This window comes from Bubalus bubalis, chromosome 4 (genome assembly GCF_019923935.1).
Source record: "Bubalus bubalis isolate 160015118507 breed Murrah chromosome 4, NDDB_SH_1, whole genome shotgun sequence".
In the NCBI taxonomy this organism is placed as follows: Eukaryota; Metazoa; Chordata; class Mammalia; order Artiodactyla; family Bovidae; genus Bubalus; species Bubalus bubalis.
In genome coordinates, this window is record NC_059160.1 from 71943555 (window position 1) to 71967850 (window position 24296).

At 39.1% G+C, this 24296-nt stretch overlaps 1 protein-coding gene across 4 annotated transcripts in view; it reads left to right on the forward strand.

Moving 5' to 3' along the window:
- Positions 1-24296, forward strand: part of MSRB3 (methionine sulfoxide reductase B3) — a 176618-nt gene that overhangs the window by 18771 nt on the left and 133551 nt on the right. For 3 of the 4 annotated variants that reach the window (XM_006066448.3, XM_006066450.4, XM_006066449.3), the window contains exon 2: positions 22689-22815. The exons of the other annotated variant lie outside the window; for it this stretch is intronic. In XM_006066448.3, the coding sequence (XP_006066510.1) occupies positions 22740-22815 (76 nt within the window). In that variant the 5' untranslated portion in view covers positions 22689-22739. The remainder of the gene's footprint in view (positions 1-22688; positions 22816-24296) is intronic. 4 annotated transcript variants of the gene reach the window in all.

A 24296-nucleotide genomic window follows, 5' to 3' on the forward strand; every position in this document is an offset into this window, starting at 1 on the left:
AGACTCCAAGGACATCAGCTAGCGAGTAAGGAAGCAGCATCAGAACCGGAGGTGGCCGTAGCGAGAAGTGTTGCCTTAGGGTTAGTTTCTTTTTTAGGATTAAAGTGACATCAGAATTTTCAGGCAGTGCCCTGAATATTTCTCAGGCTTCACTGTCTCTTTCAAAAGTCAGCCTTGACAGTGCTTCCCAAATCCTTGGAATGCTAGGCTTGAGCATCGCCACAGAGACCCTGTGAGTGTGGTTTTCAGTGTCAAAAGTGCTTGCCGAGGTGACCTGTTGGGTCTGGGCAGACCCTGTGCCCAATATCAAGCTCTCGTTGCCTCCCACCTACCTGTTCTCTGGCCTTGGCTCCTCCTTCTTAGAATCCTGGATTCTCCTTCACTAACTTGCAGGCACAATGTTTGCACATAGATGAGTTAGGAGTTGGCCTTTTTTTTTTTTAAAAACACCCTCTGTACTTTATCTTATACAAGTTTATCGTATTTTAGTTTCCAGGGCTGGTATAGATTTTGCTCTATTTTTATATTCTGCTTACCATTTCAGTGGGAGGTGGTTGGAATCTGATTGAGGGAGAAGATGAGTGAGTTCTTTTTTGAAGATATTTTTTATGTTGCCACCTTTGCCTTTGTGTACGTGTGGACTCACTTTTGCACATGTATGTGTGCATGTGTGCAATCTCTCTTTTTTCTCTCTGCTTCTTTTCTTTTTTGTTTGCATTATGTCGTTTCTTCGCTTTGTAACTCTACTTGAGAGTCATTTTTTAGCAGGTGCATTTAAATCATTTATATTTTGTTATCATGGATGTATCTGATGACATTCCTTGTCTTACTGTTTTATACCTTTTTTATGAACTTTTCCCCTTGATTTTCAGTCTTTGGCATATGGTTTCTGTGTTTTATTTGCTTTTATCTTTCATAGGGATTTGAAAGAGTGACATCATATTTTAGGTTCCACACCTTGAACAAGTGTTTAAAAACATTATTGAACCTGAGCTAATCTAATCATTAAATTAAAAAAAGTAAGATTCAGTAACATTTGGCTCTTTTATACAGGAAGAATTTTGGAATCTTTTATTTTTTTCCTTCTCTGCTTTTGTTAACTAAAGTGGTACCTATAGATCTACACGATTGTTGCTATTATTTTTATATTGTATGATCTCTTAAGGATTTTTATTTTAATCTTTTTCATTTAATTATATAATAACATCTACTGCCTTCAGTGATTATGACCATTTATCCCCTAACTCATCATTCTTAAGGATATTTTGATTCATGTGCCATTTGGCTAGAGTCTATCCATGAGTTGATGTCTTTTTTTTTCTTTTTCGGTGGGGAAAAATATATGCATGCATGTTTCCTGAGCTCTCTTATTACCTGAGGGTAATACAGACTGTTGTATATAATGTGTTAACCTTCCCTTGCAAAACAACATTTAATTGAAACCCAAAAAAAGCATAATTAGAAGGCTGGAAGTTGCTCATAGAATAATCTGAATGCAATTAGTACTGCAATTATGGAACATAAAATACTGCTAGCATTCCTTATGGAAGAAGAACCTGGGAACAATGGAATTTACTGGCATTCAGATAACAAGTCAAAGGCTTTGGTGCTTCAGTGGTAGAATTCTCACCTCCCAGATGACAAATCAATATCAGTCACAAGATTACTACTGGGAATTCAATACCTCTGATGTTGTAGATACTTTTCAGGGTCATGATGCAAAATTAGTTGTAAGTCCTAGAATAGTTTTATCTCTGAGTAAGAATGGCAGTTTTAATTGAATTCCAGCAATATTTTATAACTGCTATGTTCAAATTAGAGTTGACCAAAGCCTGGCGTGCTGCAGTCCATGGGGTCACAAAGAGTCAGACACAATTGAGCGACTGAACAATAATAAAGTTTACTTTGTCAAATTCCTGTTTTATTATTACATTTGCCTCATGCATGGATAAAGTTATATCACTCTGTAATCGACTGAAACAGTTGATTGCAAAACAAGGTTTTTCCTTTTGGTCAGAGATAATGATTTTTTGACAATCATTAAACTATAATTACTGAAGTAGAAAAATTAATCTTAAATTAATCTTATCTAAGTTGTATATTAAACAATCACCTTACTCTTCCCCTGTCCAAAATTGAACTAATTAAACCCTCCAACACAGACACATAGACGCAGGCACACACATGAACACAGTCATACTCATTCACACATGCACATATGCATACACGCACTCTCTCTCATTCTGTATCTCTACATAGTATCTCAGACCTCTTCTTGCTTTTCCTTCTCAGTAAGGGACGTAAAATTCACTGAGCAGTCTTCTAGTTATTTTCAAAAATATTTTCTCACTTAATCCTTCAGAAATTTAGTGAAATAAGTGATATGATCTATGTTACACAGGTTAGGAATCAGAGACAGGTAACTAATTTGCTCAAGATTTATCAGCTGGTTAAGAGATAGAGTCAGAAGTTAACTCCAGTTCTGACCCTTTCCTGTATACTGCACTGCCTGGGTATAGTATAGGACTCTATCCTGGGGGAATTGGGACATTCCCTATTAGGGAATGGGTTAGGGTTAGAGTTAGGGTTATGAACAGAGATGGGGGGAAACAGAGGAAGTGATATTTGAGTTCAGTTCTGTGAAAACGTTTATTGAGTCTTTATTTTACAGATGTGAATCCAGCTGACTACTCTCAAGGAATTTTTAAGTGGAATGTGTACATGTCTAAAATTCTAACTTGCAATAATAGATATAATAATAGAGGTACTGAGGTAGGAAGTATTAGAAGCAGAATTGATGCACTTTCTAATGGCATGGTTGGGGAGAAAGGTGAGAGGAATAGCTGTGAAAAAATGTTTCCTAGGACAGATGATATCTAAACTGGTCTTGAAGGTTAAAAAAGAAAAGTTCATTCTTTATATGGTATGGAAAATATAAGTGGTATAGTGAGGATGGAAAAGTTTGTAGGAAACAAGAAATGGTTGACTATTATCAAAAGAGAATCTTTATTCATTCATTCACTCAACAAATGCTTTTTGAGTGCTTATTAAAGGTTAGACACTGGTGAGGACTAGAGATAAAGTAAGGGATAAGAGAGTTAATGGATTGTATAATGTCCAGTGAGTGCTGGGGTCTGAAGTTAAGATAGGAAGAGAAATGAATCTGATAGGTCTTGAATGCCAGAATAGGTTGGTTGTGTTTTCCTCATAGTTGTTAATAACTGTGGAAGCACATGAAGCGGAGTTCTGACATGGTCAGAGTGAGTTAACATTATGCCTGCAGCAGAATGGAGGATGGCTGTGACCAGGAGTCAGGGTAGAGGCAGGAAGACCATATTCTAGATGAGAGATGGAAAGAATATATTTGAGCAATCTTGGAAATAAAATTGGTGGCACTTGGTGTTGATTAAGTATAAAAAATTAAAGTATAAAATGACTGAGGCTGACTCTCAAGTTTGGGGTTTAGTGGTTGTATGGAATGGGAGTACTTTTTAACAGAATCAGGAATACAGAAAAAATAATAAATTGGTGAAGAAGGAAAAAAATTGAGTTTTGGAGATGATAAATAGTTTGAGGTGCATATGAAATACCTAAATTATTTTTAAAATATGGTTTAATCATCTAAAATTAATGAAGAAAACAAACCATTGAGGACAAAGTAGAAACAACATAATGCAAAATATTTAATATCTTTCACTTTATGGTCTCATTTAGGGCTTCACCTTTCTCCTAAGTTCAGCATAGTGTTAAAAGATGGTTGATGAAGGCCATTAAGATTTACCTTTCAGTGGAATAAGACTACATGTTCATAAAACTTGTCCTTTATCTGCTTTATCAGATACAAGGCACAAGGCATACTATCATGAGCAAATTCTTACTTTCTGCAACAGAAAGTAAACTTAGAGGGGAGGGATGCTAAAATTCTGATACAAGAGCAAACATTTGCAGTTTCCAGTGCTAAAACTTTCTATTCCAGGAATGGTGGCAAAGTTCTAATTTAAATATTTGAAGCATGATTTACAGATACATATTTTTAGGACTTATATTAAACTCATTAAAAACAGTCTTTTAGTGATAGATACAGATAACTGTATAGTCAAAGCTATAGTTTTTCAAGTAGTCATGTGAGAGTTGGACCATAAAGAAGGCTGATTGCTGAAGAATTGATGCTTTTCAACTGTCGTGTTTGAGAAGACTCTTGCGAGTCCCTTGGACTGCAAGGAGAGCAAACCAGTCAATCCTAAAGGAAATCAACCCTGAATTTTCCTTGGAAGGACCGATGGTGAAGCTGAACCTCCAATACTCTGGCAGCTTGATGTAAAGAGTTGAGTCATTGGAAAAGACACTGATGCTGGGAAAGATTGAAGGCAAAGGAGAAAGGGGCAGCAGAGGATGAGTTGGTTGGATAGCATCACCAACTCAATGGACATGAAACTGAGCAAACTTCGGGGGATAGTGGAGCACAGAGGAGCCTGGTGTGCTGCAGTCCATGACATCACAGAGTTGGACATGACAACAATAGATAATAACTGTAGTTTGTAGTCACAAGAGTAGGGCAGGAGTTGGTCAGCCTGTAATAGCAAGTTTTTCTTTAGATGAAATGGTCCACTGAGGCACTGCATCTTTTTTTACATGCCTAAGTTTGTTTTATTTTTGTCTTTGCACATGGTTCTTGATGAGAGGGAACTTCAGGTGAAAAGCAACAGCCTCCAATTCTATCTCTTCTCATCTTTGCTTCACTCTTTTGAAGCAATGTTCTAAAATCATTCTTCTGTCAATCTCCTAGTTTTGGTCCGTAAAGTTAGAGCACTATTTCTGATTCATCAATTTCAGATAATATACAGTTATAAAAAACAAGTATTTATCTGCTCTTTCTTCTCCCTTATGTCTACCATTGTTTATTGTTTTGTTGATTTTTAAAATTTCCTTATTGTTCATTTGGTGGTGGTGGTGGTTTAGTCGCTAAGTCATGTCTGACTCTTACAATCCCATGAACTATAGCCTGCCAGGCTCCTCTGTCCATTGGAATTCTCCAGGCAAGAATACTGGAGTGGGTTGCCGTTTCCTTCTCCAGGGGAACTTCCTGACCCAGAAATCAAACCCAGGTCTCCTGCATTGCAGGCAAATTCTTTACCAACTGAGCTACAAGGGAAGCACTATTGTTCACTTTTGTAACATTAAGTAATATGTTTGCTCATCAACTTTTGATGTAGCCACATGACAAGCTGTTGTGACAAAGTGATTCCAGGCAGAGTGACAGACATAAGTAGAAGTTTCTCTTTCTCCCCAGTGATAGCCTAAGGTAGCTAGTAGCCCAAGGCTGAGTTGGTGAGTAGGTAGCTTTGCTTCATGGCCTGTTAAGTCTGCCTTTCTCATTAAGTAGCTTCCATCCCAGGGTTCAAGTGCGCTGCCGCAGTTTTTGCCTTTTCCCAGGGGAGGAAGAAGTCCATGGGGTCGAAAAGAGTTGGGCACAACTTAACAATTGAACAACAACAAGAGGAAGAAGAAGTCTAAAGCAAGTGACTTTGTCTTTAAAGGAGGTGACCTGAAAGATCACACATAATTGCATTGGCTAGAGCTTAGTATCATATTCACAATTAGCTACAGAGGAGGCAGAGAAATATAAAATTTCAGAAGTTTTTGTTACTCATGGGAAGAAGGGAGGATGGATTCTAAGGGACCAGTTAGCATTTTGCAGTCTAGTTAGTATCTCTGAATTTTCTGCTTCATAGATGAGAGTCCTAGTTCAGTTGAGTTCAGTTCAGTCGCTCAGTCGTGTCCAACTCTTTGCGACCCCATGAATTGCAGCATGTCAGGCCTCCCTGTCCATCACCATCTCCCGGAGTTGACTCAAACTCACGTCCATCGAGTCAGTGATGCCATCCAGCCATCTCATCCTGTCATCCCCTTTTCCTCCTGCCCCCAATCCCTCCCAGCATCAGAGTCTTTTCCAATGAGTCAACTCTTCGCATGAGGTGGCCAGAGTACTGGAGTTTCAGCTTTAGCATCATTCCTTCCAAAGAAATCCCAGGGCTGATCTCCTTCAGAATGGACTGGTTGGATCTCCTTGCAGTCCAAGGGACTCTCAAGAGTCTTCTCCAACACCACATTTCAAAAGCATAAATCTTCGGTGCTCAGCCTTCTTCACAGTCCAATTCTCACATCCATAGATGACCACTGGAAAAACCATAGCCTTGACTAGACGGACCTTTGTTGGCAAAATAATATCTCTGCTTTTTAATATTCTATCTAGGTTGGTCATAACTTTCCTTCCAAGGAGTACGTGTCTTTTAATTTCATGGCTGCAGTCACCATCTGCAGGGATTTTGGAGCCCCCCAAAATAAAGTCTGACACTGTTTCCACTGTTTCCCCATCTATTTCCCATGAAGTGATGGGACCAGATGCTATGATCTTCGTTTTCTGAATGTTGAGTTTTAAGCCAACTTTTTCACTCTCCACTTTCACTTTCATCAAGAGGCTTTTTAGTTCCTCTTCACTTTCTGCCAAAAGGGTGGTGTCATCTGCATATCTGAGGTTATTGATATTTCTCCCGGCAATCTTGATTCCAGCTTGTGCTTCTTCCAGCCCAGCGTTTCTCATGATGTACTCTGCATATAAGTTAATAAGCAGGGTGACAATATACAGCCTTGACATACTCCTTTTCCTATTTGGGAACCAGTCTGTTGTTCCATGTCCAGTTCTAACTGTTGCTTCCTGACCTGATTACAGATTTCTCAAGAGGCAGAGCAGGTGGTCTGGTATTCCCATCTCTTTCAGAATTTTCTACAGTTTAGTGTGATCCACACAGTCAAAGGCTGTGGCGTAGTCAATAAAGCAGAAGTAGATGTTTTTCTGGAACTCTCTTGCTTTTTCGATGATCCAGCAGATGTTGGCAATTTGATCTCTGGTTCCTCTGCCTTTTCTAAAAGCAGCTTGAACATCTGGAAGTTCACGGTTCACGTATTGCTGAAGCCTGGCTTGGAGAATTTTTGAGCATTACTTTACTGGCGTGTGAGATGAGTGCAATTGTGCGGTAGTTTGAACATTCTTTGGGATTGCCTTTCTTTGGGTTTGGAATGAAAATGGACCTTTTCTAGTCCTGTGGCCACTGCTGAGTTTTCCAAATTTGCTGGCATATTGAGTGCAGCACTTTCACAGCATCATCTTTCAGGATTTGAAATAGCTCAACTGGAATTCCATCACCTCCACTAGCTTTGTTCGTAGTGATGCTTTCTAAGGCCCACTTGACTTCACATTCCAGGATGTCTGGCTCTAGGTGAGTGATCACACCATCGTGATTATCTGGGTCGTGAAGATTTTTTTTGTACAGTTCTTCTGTGTAATCTTGCCACCTCTTCTTAATATCTTCTGCTTCTGTTAGGTCCATACCTTTTCTGTCCTTCATCGAGCCCATCTTTGCATGAAATGTTCCCTTGGTATCTCTAATTTTCTCGAAGAGATCTCTAGTTGTTTTCCTCTATTTCTTTGCATTGATCGCTGAGGAAGGCTTTCTTATTTCTCCTTGCTATTCTTTGGAACTCTGCATTCAAATGGAAATATCTTTCCTTTTCTCCTTTGCTTTTGCTTCTCTTCTTTTCACAGCTATTTGTAAGGGCTCCTCAGGCAGCCATTTTGCTTTTTTGCATTTCTTTTCCATGGGGATGGTCTTGATCCCTGTCTCCTGTACAATGTCACAAACCTCTGTCCATAGTTCATCAGGCACTCTGTCTGTCAAATGTATTCCCTTAAATCTATTTCTCACTTCAACTGTATAATTGTAAGGGATTTGATTTAGATCATACCTAAATGGTCTAGTGGTTTTCCCTACTTTCTTCAATTTAAGTCTGAATTTGGCAATAAGGAGTTCATGATCTGAGCCACAGTCAGCTCCCGGTCTTGTTTTTTCTGACTGTATAGAGCTTCTTCATCTTTGGCTGCAAAGAATATAATCAGTCTGATTTCGGTGTTGACCAGCTGGTGATGTCCATCTGGTGTGTAGAGTCTTCTCTTGTGATCAGGACACTATATTTCTAAGGTCTGTGTCTGGGCACTGACTTGTTAAATGAGTAAGAAGCTTCAGCAGGCCTGGTTAGTGGCCAGGGAGCTTTCAGTCACTCCTGAAAATAAAATCTTCATAAGCAGTCATTTTGTTGTGATCAGGAGCTACTCAGTCAGTTTACACGTGAGTGAAATTTTTAATTCTTTTTTCCAATAGCAGTATATTTATTTTAATAGATATTAGTTAAAATACAGCTTACACATCAGACTTGGGATTCCACATATATTACCACATAGGAAAAAGCTAAACTCAACTTACATAAAATATTAAGTAAAATAATAAGGCAGAGGGGTTATGAGGATATGGCAAAAATTGTGAAGAAAACCTCTAGTTCTTGAAGGGTTGGGACTTATTTGTTAGCTCCAGAAGATCCAAAGTGAAGTAGCTTTCTCCTATTCTTTATGTCTGAATATGAGAGGAGAGCCATATCTTCTGACTCTCTTTGGGGTATTTAGAAATAGAAGGGGTGACTGATGAGAGGAAGACCTTGGTCTTTTCAGAGTGCTCTCATTGTCTTTGGCATTGGACTTCCCAGCCTTCAGACCCTTTTGTTTTTCTAAACAAGGACAGCTATCTGGGAAATAAGAGTCCCTGCCCTTGAGGAATGTTTAATGTACTACGAAAGATTAAAATAGACTTCAGTTCAAATTCTGTCTTCAGTACTGACCATATGACCTCAAGCAAGTTATTCTCTGAACCTTAGTTTCTGCTGGAACACATAATCCCCAGATCCCAGTGGCTTCAGCCACTGAAGTTTTATTTCTTGCTTGTATTGCCTGTTCATTGTCTGTCAGATGGGAACTAGGCTCCACATCTCCTACTCCAGGATTGTGGTTAATGGAGCAGCCATCATCTAATTATAGAACATTGCTGATCACTGTTGGAGAGAAAGAGAGTTCTGGAGAGCTTCACGCCAGCAATTAAGTGATCTGTCTTAGAAGTGGCACATGGTATCATTTCTGTTCACAACTTCCTCCCCAGGACTAGTGACACAATCTCATGCAACACAGGGGCCTAGAAAGTACCTGGAAAAATGGAGATTCAGAGTGTTGTAGAAATAGCACTAATGACTACCACATATAGGAATGCCTACCTCAGGGTTGACGTGAAGATTAAATGATATTAGATACAGACATGGACATGAACTTGTGTGTGCCAGGGGCTTCTCTAGTAGCAGTTTTGCAAGGAAACTATTATAAATTCCAGACTTACAAATGAGACTTTCATAGCTCAGAGTAAACCTTGTCAAATGAAACCTAGCTAGTTGGTGAGAAGGTTTAAATTTGAACTCAAGTACTAGAAAAGCAAAATTATTACATAAACACAACAAAATGAAACAGTCAAAAAGACTGAAAAATTCTGAAGGTATTTTTTAACAGTAATCAAAAGTGATTTGTTTATGTGGGTTTTGCTTTTCTGTTGGCACTTTTTAAATATGAAGAAAAGCTTTTTAGATGAAACACATGTAATGTAGATGCTGTGGACTGTGAAATCTATGTATAATTTAGAAGATTAGAAATTAGAAAAAGATTTGTATTCTGTATTGGTGATAGAAGTTTTAAAATATTAATGTGAGGGACTTCCCTGATGACCCAGTGGTTAAGAATCTGCCTTGCAATGCAGGGGACCTGAGTTTGATCCCTGGTCGGGGGACTAAGACCCCACATGCAGCAGGGCAACTAAGTCTGTGTGGTGCAGCTGAGCCTCTGTGGGGCAACGACTGATCCGTGTGCCTCAACTAGAGAATCAGTGCACCACAGCGAAAGAGCCCACGTGACGCAACGAAGGTCCCTAGTGCTCTAATTAAGGCCCGGTGCAGCCAAATAAAATAAATATTAAGAATAGATTAATGTGAGAATGAATAAACGCCTGCATTTGACTAGATGACTACAAAACAGGAATCCTGGGAAAAAAGATAGCATTTAGTAGAGTTAAAAGTAACATCAGAAGATGGACTTATATCTGGGCTTCCCTGGTAGCTCATCTGGTAAAGAATTCATCTGCGATGCAGAAGATCCTGGTTCAATTCCTGGGTTGGGAATCTCCACTGAAGAAGGGATAGGCTACCCACTCCAGTATTCCTGGGCTTCCCTGGTGGTTCAGACGGTAAAGAATCTGCCTGCAATGCAGGAGATCTGGGTTCGATCACTGGGTTGGAAAGATCCCCTGGAGGAGAATATGGCAACCCACTCCAGTATTCTACCCTGGAGAATTCCATGGACTACAAAACAGGAATCCTTGTAAAAAGATAGCATTTAGTAGAGTTAAAAGTAACATCAGAAGATGGACTTATATACATAATTCTATTTTAATTATACCATTGGTATACCTTCTTAATGGACACAGAGTTACCCTTGTGTTGTCAATATTAGGTACAATTCTTTATGTCCTTTTCTTACTTTTTGTGTGAACTGATTAAAAAGGAAACTGTAGATGTCACAACATGTACATAAAAGGAGTTTTAGCTTAATGTTTTCCCCAAATGACTTTCTGACCTGTGCTAGGTCTGTTTATCTCTGTTTTGCTATTGACAAAATAAGAGCTTTGGATCAATTCATTGTTTTTCCCACTTTTTTCCCACTGAGATACCCATGATGGATGATATGTCATGAGCGACATCCTCATGTAGTCATATACAGATGATACTTATAGACTGAGGAGCAGATGGTCCAAGCTGCACATTCCTGGTGCTAGTTCTAGTTCTAGTTTCTGAAGAAAACACTTCAGAAAACAAGTGAAGGAAAGTGACATTATTAAAGAGATAACTCTAAATGTATCCTAGTTGTTTTCTTAAAAACCTTATCCTCAGAACAATAATAACAACATCAACAAAACAATACAAAAAAACCCTTATCCTCAAACTTCAGCATCTAAAGACAATTTTAAACAAATTTGTTGTGATACGCCTTTCAACTAATTATTTTACCTGTGTTGAGTGGTCATTTCATGTTCAAAAATCTCTGCATTAGGTGTTCATCAAGAATTTTTCTAGTTCTAAACTTACTTAATGATAACAATTCTGTTATTCTCAAGTATTTCTGAAAGTTCTAATTCCTTGATTATTCTACTAGCAGTACATGAATTAATAGTGCCATGTACATGATATGGGTTCAATAAATACTGTTGCTGTTGCTCAGTCATGTCCGGCTCTTTGGGACCCCATGGACTGCACCACACCAGCCTTCCCTGTCCTCCACTATCTCCTGGAGTCTGTCCAAACTCATGTCCATTGAGTCAGTGATGCCATCCAACCATCTCATCTTCTGTTGCCTCCTTCTTCTCCTGCCTTCAGTCTTTCCCAGCATCAGGGTCTTTTCCAATGAGTTGGCTCTTCGTATAAGGTGGCTAAAGTATTGACTAGAGCTTATCAACAAATTAATTTTCCTTTTTCTGGACATAGCAGTAATTCACAATTTGTTTTCTTATCCCTTAGCAGGACGTATACTTTTATATTGCAAGGAGTGGTGCTGAGGAAATTGGGCTGTAGTGTTCTGATTGTTACTTTCAGAAATCTGTCGTAACTGTCCTCCTCAATTTGATAAAATAACTCAAAATTTTATATTTGCATTTGTCCATAGACTAGATGAAGTGGGAAATGAACTAATTACCTTAGAAGTAGCAAGAGGTCTAAATACTACTGGCATTATTTTCTAACCACTTGTTTTTTCTAAACAACATGGGTTACATTATAAATGTAGTTCTCTGTTCCCTGTTCACTTATTCAACAAGTGCTTATGGGGACGTCCCTAGCGGTCCAGTGGCTAAGACTCTATGCTCCCAGTGCAGGGGACCTGGGTTCAATCCCTGATCAGGGAACTAGATCCCACATGCTGCAACTAAGGCCCACCACAGCCAAATAAATAATAAAAATAAAACATAAAAGAACCCAAGTGCTCATGAAACATTTTCTGGGCTTTCTATGTGTCAACCAGAGGGTTAGACCAGCACCTCTCAAGGTGTGGACTAAGGATCCCTGGAATCTGAGAGCCTTTCAAATGATTCATGAAGTCAAAACTATTTTCATACTAATGCTGACATTATTTTCTTTTTTCACTGTGTTGACATTTGGGTTGATGTTGCAAGAGCAGTAGAAACTGCTGGTGTTTTAGCATAAAGTGAGGCAGTGGAAACAAATATTATTAGTAGTCATTCCATTCTTCACCAACATCCACATAGGAGAAAAGGCCATTTTCACTTAAGAATGTCTTTGATGAAGTAGTAAAATTTATATAACTTTTATTAAATCTAGATCTTGAGTGCATATCTTTTTAATATTGTGTGTGAAAAAACAAAAAAATACATTTTTATAAAGTGCTTCCACAATGCAAAGTTGTCTCCAGGAAGAGTACTGGTGTGATTGTTTGAAACATCATTTCACTTGACAGAATGACCAAAAGATGAATTGTGTGTGTGTGTTAGTTGCTCAGTCATGTCCAACTCTGCGACCCCATGGACTGTAGCCAGCCAGGCTCCTCTGTCCATAGGATTCCCTAGGCAATAATACTGGAGTGGGTTGCCATTCCTTTCTCCAGGGGATCTTCCCAACTCAGGGATCAAACCTGCATTTCTTATGTCTCCCGCACTGGCAGGTGGATTCTTGACCCTCTGCACTACTGAAGCCTATGGTTATTTAAAGTTGGATATTTGGGGATTTCTCTACACTCCCAATGTAGGGGACCTGGTTTCCATGGTCGGGGAACTAGATCCCCCATGCCAGAACTAAGAGTTCTCATGTCACAACTAAAGATTCTGCCTGCCTCAACTAAGACTCAGTGCAGCCAAATAAATTAAAAAAAAACTAGATAAATTGGATATTTGGCAGATATTTTATCAAAAATGAACAAAGTGATTCTGTCACTTTAAGGAAAACAACTAACTGTATTTGTTGGCAATGATAAAAGCTGAGCTTTCAAGTTAAAAAATAAAATTCTAGAAAACATGTATCTGCCACTGTGAGCTTGACAGCTTCTCAACATTTAAAGATGTACCTGACAAAATCAATGGTGACTATTAATGAATATGATTTTTGATACTAAAAGCAAAATGTGTCAACATGTGAAAGATATGCATAACCCAAATGAACCATTGTTTTCCAAATGAACAGTGCACGATGTTACAAAATCATACACAATTAAAAGATCCAGTCAAAATGCAAAATAGACCAATGAATCTTAATGTAATAGTATGAAAAGTTCACTGATAATACGTAGTTTCAGACTGTCATTGTTGAATTTTGGTGTTAATACCAAAGAAGCATATCTGTAGTTATCTGAAAAAGCTGTTAAAATATTCCTCTATTTTCCAACTACTTATCTGAGTGAGGTGAGATTTTATTCATGTATATACTTCAACCTTGTAGCTCAGTCAGTAAAGAATCTGCCTGCAGTGCAGGAAACCCGCGTTCGATCCCTGGGTTGGGAAGATCCCCTGAAGAAGGAAATGGCAACCCACTCCAGAATCCTTTCCTGCAAAAGAGGAGCCTGATGGGCTGCAATCAATGGGGTCGCAAAGAGTCGGGCATAACTAACGCTTACTTATACTTCAACCAAAACAACGTATCACAATAGATTAAATGCAGAAGCAGAGATGAGAATCCAGCTATTTTCTGTTAAACCAGACATTAGAGAGATTGACTTGAGAAAAATGTAAAGCTTTTCCCTTTAAATATTTATTTGTTTGTTTTGGCTAATCTAGTTATTTTTCACTGAAAATGTAATTTGGTAATGTGTAGTGTTGTTATTTTTATTTTTGTTATTCTAAATGGAATAAACAAATACTTTTAAGTGGCTGTTTTAATTCTAATATAGTAAATATTGATGGGTGTAACTACAGAAACAAAAGGCATTTGCGGTCCTTGATAATTTTTACATAGTGTAAAGGGATGCTAAGATCAAAAAATTAAAAAATGGCTAATCCTGGAGATATTAAATAAAATATTCTTCTTTATGTAACTTTTCTTTGGTTCCCAACCCATCATAACCCTGCCACTCCCTCCCCCTAAAGTGAAAGTAAAAGTGAAGTCGCTCAGTCATGTCCGACTCTTTGCAACCGCATGGACTGTAGCCTACCAGGCTTCTCCGTCTGTGGGATTTTCCAGGCAAGAGTCCTAGGGTGGGCTGCCATTTCCTTCTCCAGGGATCTTTCCGATTCAGGGATTGAACCCGGGTCTCCCACATTTCAGGCAGATACTTTACCCTCTGATCCACCAGGGTAAGCCCCTTAAGCTGGAAGAAATTGTCCGTCCTCTGAAACTCCATGTACTTTATTTCTGCCTCAGTAAAGGCATTGAGTACATATCTTTTGGTTCCATCTAGGCTAATATGTTTTTTGACAGCATATATCTTTGTATATTCATCAGCTGTTAATACATTATTTTCCATGTGGTAGGAATTTATACAGGTGAACTGACTAAAACTTGGTATCTTAAAAGTGTTATCTCTAAATGGTTTGGAAGGTTGAGGATTCTGATAGCTGGGGTTCTATTGTTTCTTATAACAAATACAAAAAGATCTCTGCTTAACAAAAGAAATGCCCAATTCTAGATTCTAGCTAATTAGGCATGTTGATTTTGAGAAGTAAACGATTGGTTGATCAATTCATTCAGCAAATACTCAGTTCAGTTCAGTTCAGTTGCTCAGTCGTGTCCAACTCTTTGCGACCCCATGAACAGGCAGCATGCCAGGCCTCCCTGTCCATCACCAACGCCCGGAGTCCACCCAAACCGTGTCCATCGAGTCGGTGATGCCATGGTGCCAAGTATAGAACTTTATCGTAGACATTTAGATTAGTGGTTTCCACATGCTGGCCCATGATGAAGTTTCTTCTTTTCCTGAGAAATGAGAATAATAGCAACAATGAAATGTTTTCCCTCAAAACTTAACTATATTATTCAAAAGAACATTCTTTATCTTGAGGTTGCTTTCTGAGTTCTTGGTGTCCATATAATCTATCTTTTCTGAAATTATGGTGAGATTAGGGTTTGGGGCTTTTTGTTCTTTCTTGACAAAATTCAAATTTGTCAACTTTCTGTTGGCCCTTGAAGTTTTGGGGAGAACATTTTACTAACTCATGGAAAACCACTGCTGTAGACATTCTTTTGGCATTTATTGGAAGAGATTTGACCTTTAGGTTTGACTTTTTAAATCCACTAGCACAATCAGCTCTTTTATTTTGGAGTTAATTATCAACTGTGTGAGTTCCCTGCTTTCCCGTTTATATCATCTCTCTTTGGCAGATGATTGTTCAATTGCAAGAAAAAAAGTAAAAGGAAATAAAAATAAACCCAAACCAAGAAACTAACAAACTAACGTTTGTCAAATTTTTGGATGTTGGAGTTCTAGGGATAAGAAAAGATGGAGAAGTAAGCATTTTTGACCAAAATAGGGCATTTGAATTATCTTCAGATCTCAAGTCAGATTGCACTTTCAACTTCCTACCTCTTCACAGATACTTATAATTGCCATGAAGGAATCAACTGATCTTAATTCAGATTCTTAACTTTAAGCACCATTAAACAGTTGAGATGGCAGAGATAGCAGGGTGGGAAGTGATGATCCTGAACAACCATTTCCATAGTCAGTTATTTATATAATCATTCTTCCACTCAACACATGAATGGCTGTTAGGTGCCAGGTACTAGGGATACAAAGATGAAAAAGAAACTGTCTCTACGCTTAAAAGGTTTATAATCTAGAAGAGCGGGGTGTGAGCAAATCAGTGCCCTAAAAATTGTTAGTAAGGGATGTGACAGCATGCTTAGTGCTTCGCTGGGGACTCAAATAGGAGAAGTTAGAAGGGGTGGGAGGTGAGAGTGGGGAAACGAGAGAAGGATATGGAATGAAGAAAGATTTGAAAGTGGAAGTAGGAAAGAGCAAACCTGTTTGCGAAAAGTTATTTTTGGCCACCTGATGCAAAGAGCTGACTCATTGGAAAAGACCCTGATGCTGGAAAAGAATGAAGGCAAAAGGAGGAGAGGGCGGCAGAGGATGTGCCGGTAAGATAGCATCACCGACTCAATAGACATGAGTTTGAGCAAAGTCAAGGAGATAGTGGAAGACAGGGAAGCCTGGCGTGCTGCAGTCCGTGGGGTTGCAAAGAGTCGGAAACAATTTAGCGACTGAACAACAAATGAGTATATTGGTATGGCAGGAACGTGGAGTGGGGTGGGATGTGGAGTATGGCAAGAGGAAAGGCTGAAGGTTAGGCAGCAGCTAGATGTAGAACTTTAGATGCTTTGTTCAGTAATTTGGACATGCTCCAAAGGATTTACCAGAATGTGTTCTGTGGGCTGGTGATAGGAAAGAAAGGGGTTTTGTAAGGTCAAAACCATTTGAAAGGCATCAGCTGAGACAGGTGTATTTATTGTGAAACCTCTCAGGCCCTTCCTATTAGGTAGCATTTCCACTACTAATTTTGTTTGAAGGGGTAATGCTTGTTTCTCAGAACAGGGTTTGGGAAACCCTGCAACATGCAGAGAGGAATCATTAAAAAGTTTCAAGCAGAAAATTACAGACAATTGTGTAATCTAATTCTGTTCTCAACACATAGTGTCACACTACTCATTAGGTATCGTTCAACCCCTATTTTTAAACACTAAATAATTCCAAAGTGATGTATTAGATATTATGAGAGATTAGAAAGATGTGTAAATTGTGTCTAGCATTTAAAAAGAACATGTTGGTTATCTATAAATGTTATTCACCTGTGAAATTATTTGAGTCAAAAACAGTACAATATGGCTGATTCACATGGCTGTACGGCAGAAACCAATAAGACATTGTGAAGCAATTATCCTCCAATTCAAAATACATAAAAGACAAACAAAAAGCAATATAAAAGTGAGGAAGTTGAGGATAAACTTGAGGAGCTGTAGATTTTCTGGGTGGTCTTGAGGCAGAAGGTAGATGCCACTGCTGCCCCACCCACGGTACCACCCCCCAGAGTAAAGCGATTGGAGATTCATTCCCTATGGACTGAAACTCCAAGATGAGAATAGCAGGACAATTAAGGGAGGAGCCTGGGCCCTGTGCAGACCACATGTTTCTCATTCTCAAAATCAGGAGACCTCCCTGACTACACATGCATAGAAAATGTCCTTGGAGGTCAAAGGGGAATGATACTAACTAATGCCAGGCTGCCCACAGGCCTCTTCGGTAGAATCCGTCTTGGTTAGGAGTACACGTGCGAGGATCCTGAGATATACCAGGTATTGACTGGGACCCAGGCACATCAACATGATTGGTCAAAGGAGACACAGATGTGCCCCATAAAAGTAATTCAAACTGCCTCAAGGGGGCAACTCAGCGGCTCTCTCTCTCTCTCTGAGTCCGCCCGTGTGTCTATCCACATGTACTATATTCTTTTTTTTTTTACCTCTTAATAAATAATTTACTTGCTTCACTACTTTCTATCTTTGTGGAAATTCTTTTCTGCAAAGCCAAAGGCCAGGGCCCTTGTCACTGACCACTGGCCTAGTGGCTAGGATCTGGTGCTTTCACCACTGTGACCCAGACCCAATCTCTGGCTGGGAACTCCAGCCCTGCTCCAAGCTACTGTAGGCCAAGGCCAGTTGAGATCAGTCTTTGCTCAGTATTGATTTCCAGGGAATGTTATTTATTTATTTAGTTGTGCTGAGTCTTAGTTGCAGCATGAGGAATCTTTTTAGGTGCAGCACACAAACTCTTAGTTGCAGCATGTGGGACCTAGTTCTCCAGTCAGGGATCTAACCTGGGCCCCTCATATTGGGAGCATGGAATTGTACCCACTGGACCACTAGGCAGTGTAAGGGGTGTTTAATGCTAATTCTTTTCCCAAAGATTGTCATCACTCAAAGAATGTGTTTCTTTTGCCTCTTTTTGGACTAGGATTGTTTCTGGCTAGGGTCTTCGTCCAGGCAGCTTAAGGGGCACAATGGGAAAAGGCAGGCTAATTGAAACGTGAATATTTGGGAGGGAGATAGTGTGGAGAGTGGAGAAGGCAATGGCACCCCACTCCAGTACTCTTGCCTAGAAAAATCCCATGGATGGAGGAGCCTGGAAGGCTGCAGTCCATGGGGTCGCTGAGGGTCGGATACGACTGAGGGACTTCACTTTCACGCATTGGAGAAGGAAATGGCAACCCACTCCAGTGTTCTTGCCTGGAGAATCCCAGGGACAGGGGAGCCTGGTGGGCTGCTGTCTATGGGGTTGCACAGAATCAAACACGACTGAAGCGACTTTGTAGCAGCAGCAGTGTGGAGAGTAAGTGTTGGTTTGTTTGATCGTCAGAAGTACCGTATCACAACATATTGAAGGTTTAGTAGATGCAAGGGGACTCAATCCTGGGCTTCTCTAGGCTATATATCCTAAAGGTATATCAAAAGAGTGTAGAGAAAAAATTTGAAGATGAAGGGGAAAGAGAAGTTACATGTGGTGGGACAGAAAAATTAAATCTAGACGTCTGAATATGTCTCCGGCTTTTTACTTCCTTAACTCTGTACTTTTTTCACTCAAAGTCAATAGAGTCTTCAAATAATCTTCTTGAATTCAGTTCAGTTCAGTTGCTAAGACAGGGAAGCCTATCTATCACCAACTCCCGGAGCTTGCTCAAACTCATGTCCATCGAGTCGGTGATACCATCAAACCATATTATCCTCTGTTGTCCCCTTCTCCTTTTGCCTTCAATCTTTCCCAGCATCAGGTCTTTTCCAATGAGTCAGCTCTTCGCATCAGGTGGCCAAAGTATTGGAGTTTCAGCTTCAACATCAGTCCTTCCAATGAATACTCAGGACTGGTCTACCTTAGGATGGACAGGTTGGATCTCCTTGCAGTCCAAGGGACTCTCAAGAGTCTTCTCCAACACCACAGTTCAAAAGCATCAATTCTTTCAAGATCAGCTTTCTTTATGGTCCAACTCTCACATCCATACATGACTACTTGGAAAACCATAGCTTTGACTAGATGGGCCTTTGTTGGCAAAGTAATGTCTCTGCTTTTAATATGCTGTCTAGGTTTGTCATAGCTTTTCTTCCAAGGAGCAAGTGTCTTTTAATATCATGGCTGCACTCACCATCTGCAGTGATTTTGGAGCCCAAGAAAATAAAGTCTGTCACTGTTTCCTCTGTTTCCCCATCTATTTGCCGTGAAGTGATAGGACTGGATGCCGTGATCTTAGTTTTTTGAATGTTGAGTTTTAAGCCAGCTTTTTCTCTCTCTTTTACTTTCATCAAGAGGCTCTTTAGTTCCTCTTCACTGGAACTAAATCATTTAGTTCCTCTTTTTGAATTAAATGAATCTTTATTAAGTATTTATTATCAGCCACATTGTCTATTAGGAGAACATAGAGTCAGAGTATGTAGAGTGAATTGGTAACAACCTTAAACTTTCCATTGCCAATTATAGTGGTCAAGAGCACTGGCCTTGAACTAGATGGCTTGGGTTCAAATCTGTTAAATCATTCAGTCCAGTGACTTAAGGGCTCTGCTTCTTACCAGCCAGGAGATCTTAGGTAAATTCCTTAACCTCCTTATGCCTCAATCTCTATATCTAAAAGTGGGAAAATGATAATATGTACCTTTTAATGTCCTGAGGATTAAAAGAGCTAATAAATGTGAAGTGCTTAGAATACTGCCTGTCATATGGCAAGGGTTTCCTCAGCTGCCAAGCTTAGAATATCTTTATCCTACCATGGAAATCAATCCAAGAGTGGTAAGTTTTCTGGCCTAAATCAGAATCAATGTTTGGAGAATGGCCTACTAAGGCTCAATAGGATTGGGTATAAGTGGACTGTTAGAAATTTCTAATTCATATAATTTTAAAATAAAAACAAATATTTGTACATTTAAATGCTAGTAGTAAGATGGGACCTCCCTGTGGTCCAATGGCTAACACTTTGAGCTCCCAATGCAGGGGGCCTGGGGTTCGATTCCTGGTCAGGGAACTAGATCCCACATGCTGCAACTAAAAAGGTCTCACATGCTTCTGTGAAGACTGAAGATCCTGTGTGCTACAACTAAGACCCAATGCAGCCAAATAAATAAATATTAAAAAATAAATAGATAAACGCTAGTAAGAGCTAATGTTTGTGAGCATAAACTATGTGCCAGGAGTTGTTCCAAGTGGTTCTAACCAATTAACTGATTTAATTGTTATTTTAGAGTTGAGGAAACGGAGGCATTGAGAGGGTAAGCCACTTTACCAAGTTGACACCACTCCTTAGGGGACGGGACCAGGCTTCAAACCCAGGCAGTCTGATCTCATAGATCCTACCCATCCATTAAGATATCACGTCTTTCATCCAGTGTATTCTGCAGTTTAGATTGGTTTGTCAACGTATTTTATTTCATGTATTGCAGGCATAAACTAAGAGAAACTAAGTGGAAAACGTTAAACTAAATTTGTTACATTGTTTCACCATAAAAATATTCCATTTTCTGTTCTATAGATGAGTTGCTCCTGATGTCACATTTAGAGCCGTATTAACTAGGATACTTTTGTTTCCTGGAGTACAACATTATGAGTTTGATTTCACCAAGGCATCCAGAGGCATGTGTCCGTTCTCTAGAAGTGTTTCTCACTTTCCATCTCAGCTACATTTTTTTCAGGGTTGACTGTAGTACATGGTGCATTTTTGCAAAGTTAGCTGCTTTGGCTGTTATCCTCACAATCCTAAGCTATGAAAGGGCATGCTTTGTAGGACTTGAGGACAGAGGGCACTGTGGCAAACTGTACTTTTTGTTAAAAAGGCTAGATTGCTCGGAAAGTAGTCACTTTGTTACTCTGCTTTGTTGGATGCTAACACAGATGGGTTCCCTTTTAAAGAAAACTGGGCAAAACTAATTTGCCACTAGATGGAGCCCTGGCTTTTTGGGTAGAAATAAAGGCAAGCGTCAGAACATTAAATCACGCCGTCATATCATGCTGAAGGGCCCCTGGTATTTGAGGCCCTCAGCTTTTAATTATAGAATGCATCTTTGTTCTTTGCCTGACCTGCAGAGTGACATCACTCCCTTTCTTCCTGTGCGCTGGCTTTGACACAAGCCAGATGGCTGTGGCCATCGGTAGGCGCGCAGGCCGCCTGGTACAGCAGTTGATGAAACAGAATAGGAAGACGTTTTATGGTCAACTGCAGGAGCACAATGAGGCTGCAGCTTTGCTAAGTAATTACATTCACGGTGCACACTTTACTCCTCACAGAGAAGGTCACAGGGAAAAAATACATTTTTATTTATAGTGTTGTGAGGTATAGACCTTTGATCTTTTATTAGTCAGTAGTCTGCTCCAAAGGAATGCTCTCTTTCCCCTGCTCTGCAGTCACTCGTGCAAATGACATGTTTATTTATGTTTAATGGTTCTTTCAGGCTGTGCATTGTGATACTTACCTTCCCTCTTCCTCCTTTTTGTCTCCAGTTAGTAACACAAAAATGTTTTGGTTTTGTAGTGAGTTTAGTTTGGAGAAGTCAGAGTTCAGGCATGTTAATACAAGCAGATTTCTGTCAGATATACTCCAGAGTGATTTGGTCAAATATATTACTGTTTATTATGTGTTTGTTCTTTGAGGAGGTCAGGAGAGACCAGGAACAGACTTTTATTTGGGGGGAGAAGGAGAGGGGGGTGAGAGGGTCAGGAAATGAACGAGACATTAATTTTATATCCATTTTTGGACATTTAGTGGTTAAGGGCACTTGTAATGTAAATTTTAAATAAAATATGGGAAGTTACTATTCATCTAGTATTTCCACCTTCATTTGAAGTTAATCTTTACCAACTGAAAGATTGTCTAAAACTTTAAAGAAAATCCTAACAACTTTTCTTTAAAGTTTAACATTCACACAGTTCCACATGATTCATTTCCGAAAACTTTAAAAATTATTTTTACCCCCTTTAAGGCTAGGTTGTGAACATTGGTTACAGAATTGATCTAGAAATTATAGATCATAGAATCAAATGAAAATTTGTAGTTGATATGTCGTCTGCAAACGTAACGCTGTTTCTACAGTGAAGCCTCTTAGTTGTCCTTAGGTTATTTGGCTCTCTATTTTTTAAAAGTATGAAACTCTAACAAAAGAAATCTGTTAATCTTACAGGATTTTGCAGTCTTCTCCAGATTTGCAAATAATTGCTGGAAGAAGGCAAAGTGGTGTGAGGAGAGAGGGGGACTTTGTAGTTGGATAGAACAAGGCTTTCTAATTTTATTTTCCCCCCACTGGCTGTTTGCTTTGTGCCCTTGGACCTTTGAGCCTTGGCTTCCTCACATATACATTGGGTGATAAAACCTACCTCCTAGGTTTATTCTAAGAATTAAATGACACAATATATGTGTATTTGGCCCCAGACAGTTCCTGTCACTTGGTATGAAGTCAGTAAATGTTAATTCCTTTCAACTGTTTTAAACTTTGTCTCTTTTTCCAACCTCTTTCAAAACGTGTTCACACATTACACTATTATATAGTGTGTATTTTATTCATAAGATATAAATAAGCCTGGGTTGAAAGTAAGCTCACCATCTGAAAAATAGGCATTTGCAATTTATTAGCACTGTGTGTGTGTGTGTTCAGCTCCGGATAAACCGTGACCATCAATTGTGCAGTCAACGTGTTTAACATTTGTGATGTTTTAATTTGTTTTTGTTTTCTTTTTTTCTCCTACTCAGCTCTTGCCCCTGTTCTTTGCCTCTCGTTTTGTTGGTGAAGATATCACAGTGATGTCTGCATTCAACCTGCTGCATTTGGTGACAAAGAGCCAGCCAGTGGCCCTGCGAGCCTGTGGGCTTCCCTCAGGTTGCTGCTTCTTGTGCTGTTCTAAGTGAGGGCACTGGTCCGGGGTGGGGGTGTTTCTGCTGCAGGAAATGATATACCACAATGCTTTGCTAAATTTCGTTTTCTTTTACTTGGGCCCTAATTTGAAGACGGAAATTGGTTATAAATCACCACTCTACTTAGAGTAACATTCATTTCCACAATCCTTACAACCCTTGGAAACATTGTCCAGTTTCCTTGCTTAGTATATAATTGTCACTAATATTTCATGATATCTTCTTATTCTTTAATGCACACTACACATCTGAAAATCATAATGTTCATAAGAGGCTGGCAGTCTTGATAAGAAACCACCCCAAATCACACAAAATAGGACATTCATCTTGTTAAAGGATAATGAAAATGCTTTTCATTCCACATGTGGTCATTCCTTTAGGAAAGAAAGAAAATTAAAATGAACAACTTTAGTGTAATAAAGTTAGTTATTGTACTTGCAAAGAAAAGATGTTCTATTTAACAATGACCAAATAGAGAGAATTACTATAGCATGTATTAACTGGTTCTTAAATTAGAACCACCAACCAGTCTTTTTAAAAATGTGATTTTAAGCATTTAAACAAGAGAGACATAAAAGTCCAAAATTTTACTATTTGCCTGTGTTTAACATTATAATTTTGTTATGAAAATCACAATGGCCAGATATTTTCTGTGAACGTTATTATCAATATTACTTTTATTTTCTTTTAGTTTTCTTACTGTATTATATAGAGAATTTCATTCTAACTCATTAAATAGTCATTGAATATTAGCTATGAGTGCCAGGCATTGTGTGAAGCAGTGAGGATACAATGATAAATAAGATCAAGCCAATTTCTTTAACAAGTGCAAGACGGAGCTGAAACTGTGTAAAGACCATTGAACCATATGGTGATAAGACTAAAGTATTTATGCCTTGGATGTTAGGGGAATGCAGACGATGGTCCTAGCTCTTTGCTTAGGGGAAGAGATTTTTGGAAGGGAGGGAAGTCTCTGAAGTTTAAGGAAGGCTTCATGTAGGATATGCTTAAGTTGAATCTCAGACTATGAGCAAGAGTTAGCCAGATGTCCAAGGAGGGGGAAGGACGTTTCTGACATATGAAGTAGTGTGGGAAATACATGAAGACCTGAAAAGGCTAAGTATGTTCAAAGAAATACAAGTTATTTAATGTGGCTTGCTTGGGTGGGTGAGGGCAAGTTAGAATAGATAAGAAAGAAAGGTAGACAAATCGTAAAGTGCCTTATATGATGTTTTTAAAATTTTAAATCTTAGGGAAGTGATGAAGGGAGAGTAAAATGACTTGATTTGCATATAAGATTTATTGATTTAGTATGATGGACGGTCAGTGCTGGTTCCAGATATTTCTAAGAGAAGATTGAGATGGCAGCTTAATTAGAAGTGAGGATAAGGCTTTTGTCTTCAAGTTATAGTTGAATAGTAAACACTGTCCATTTCAAAAAATAGC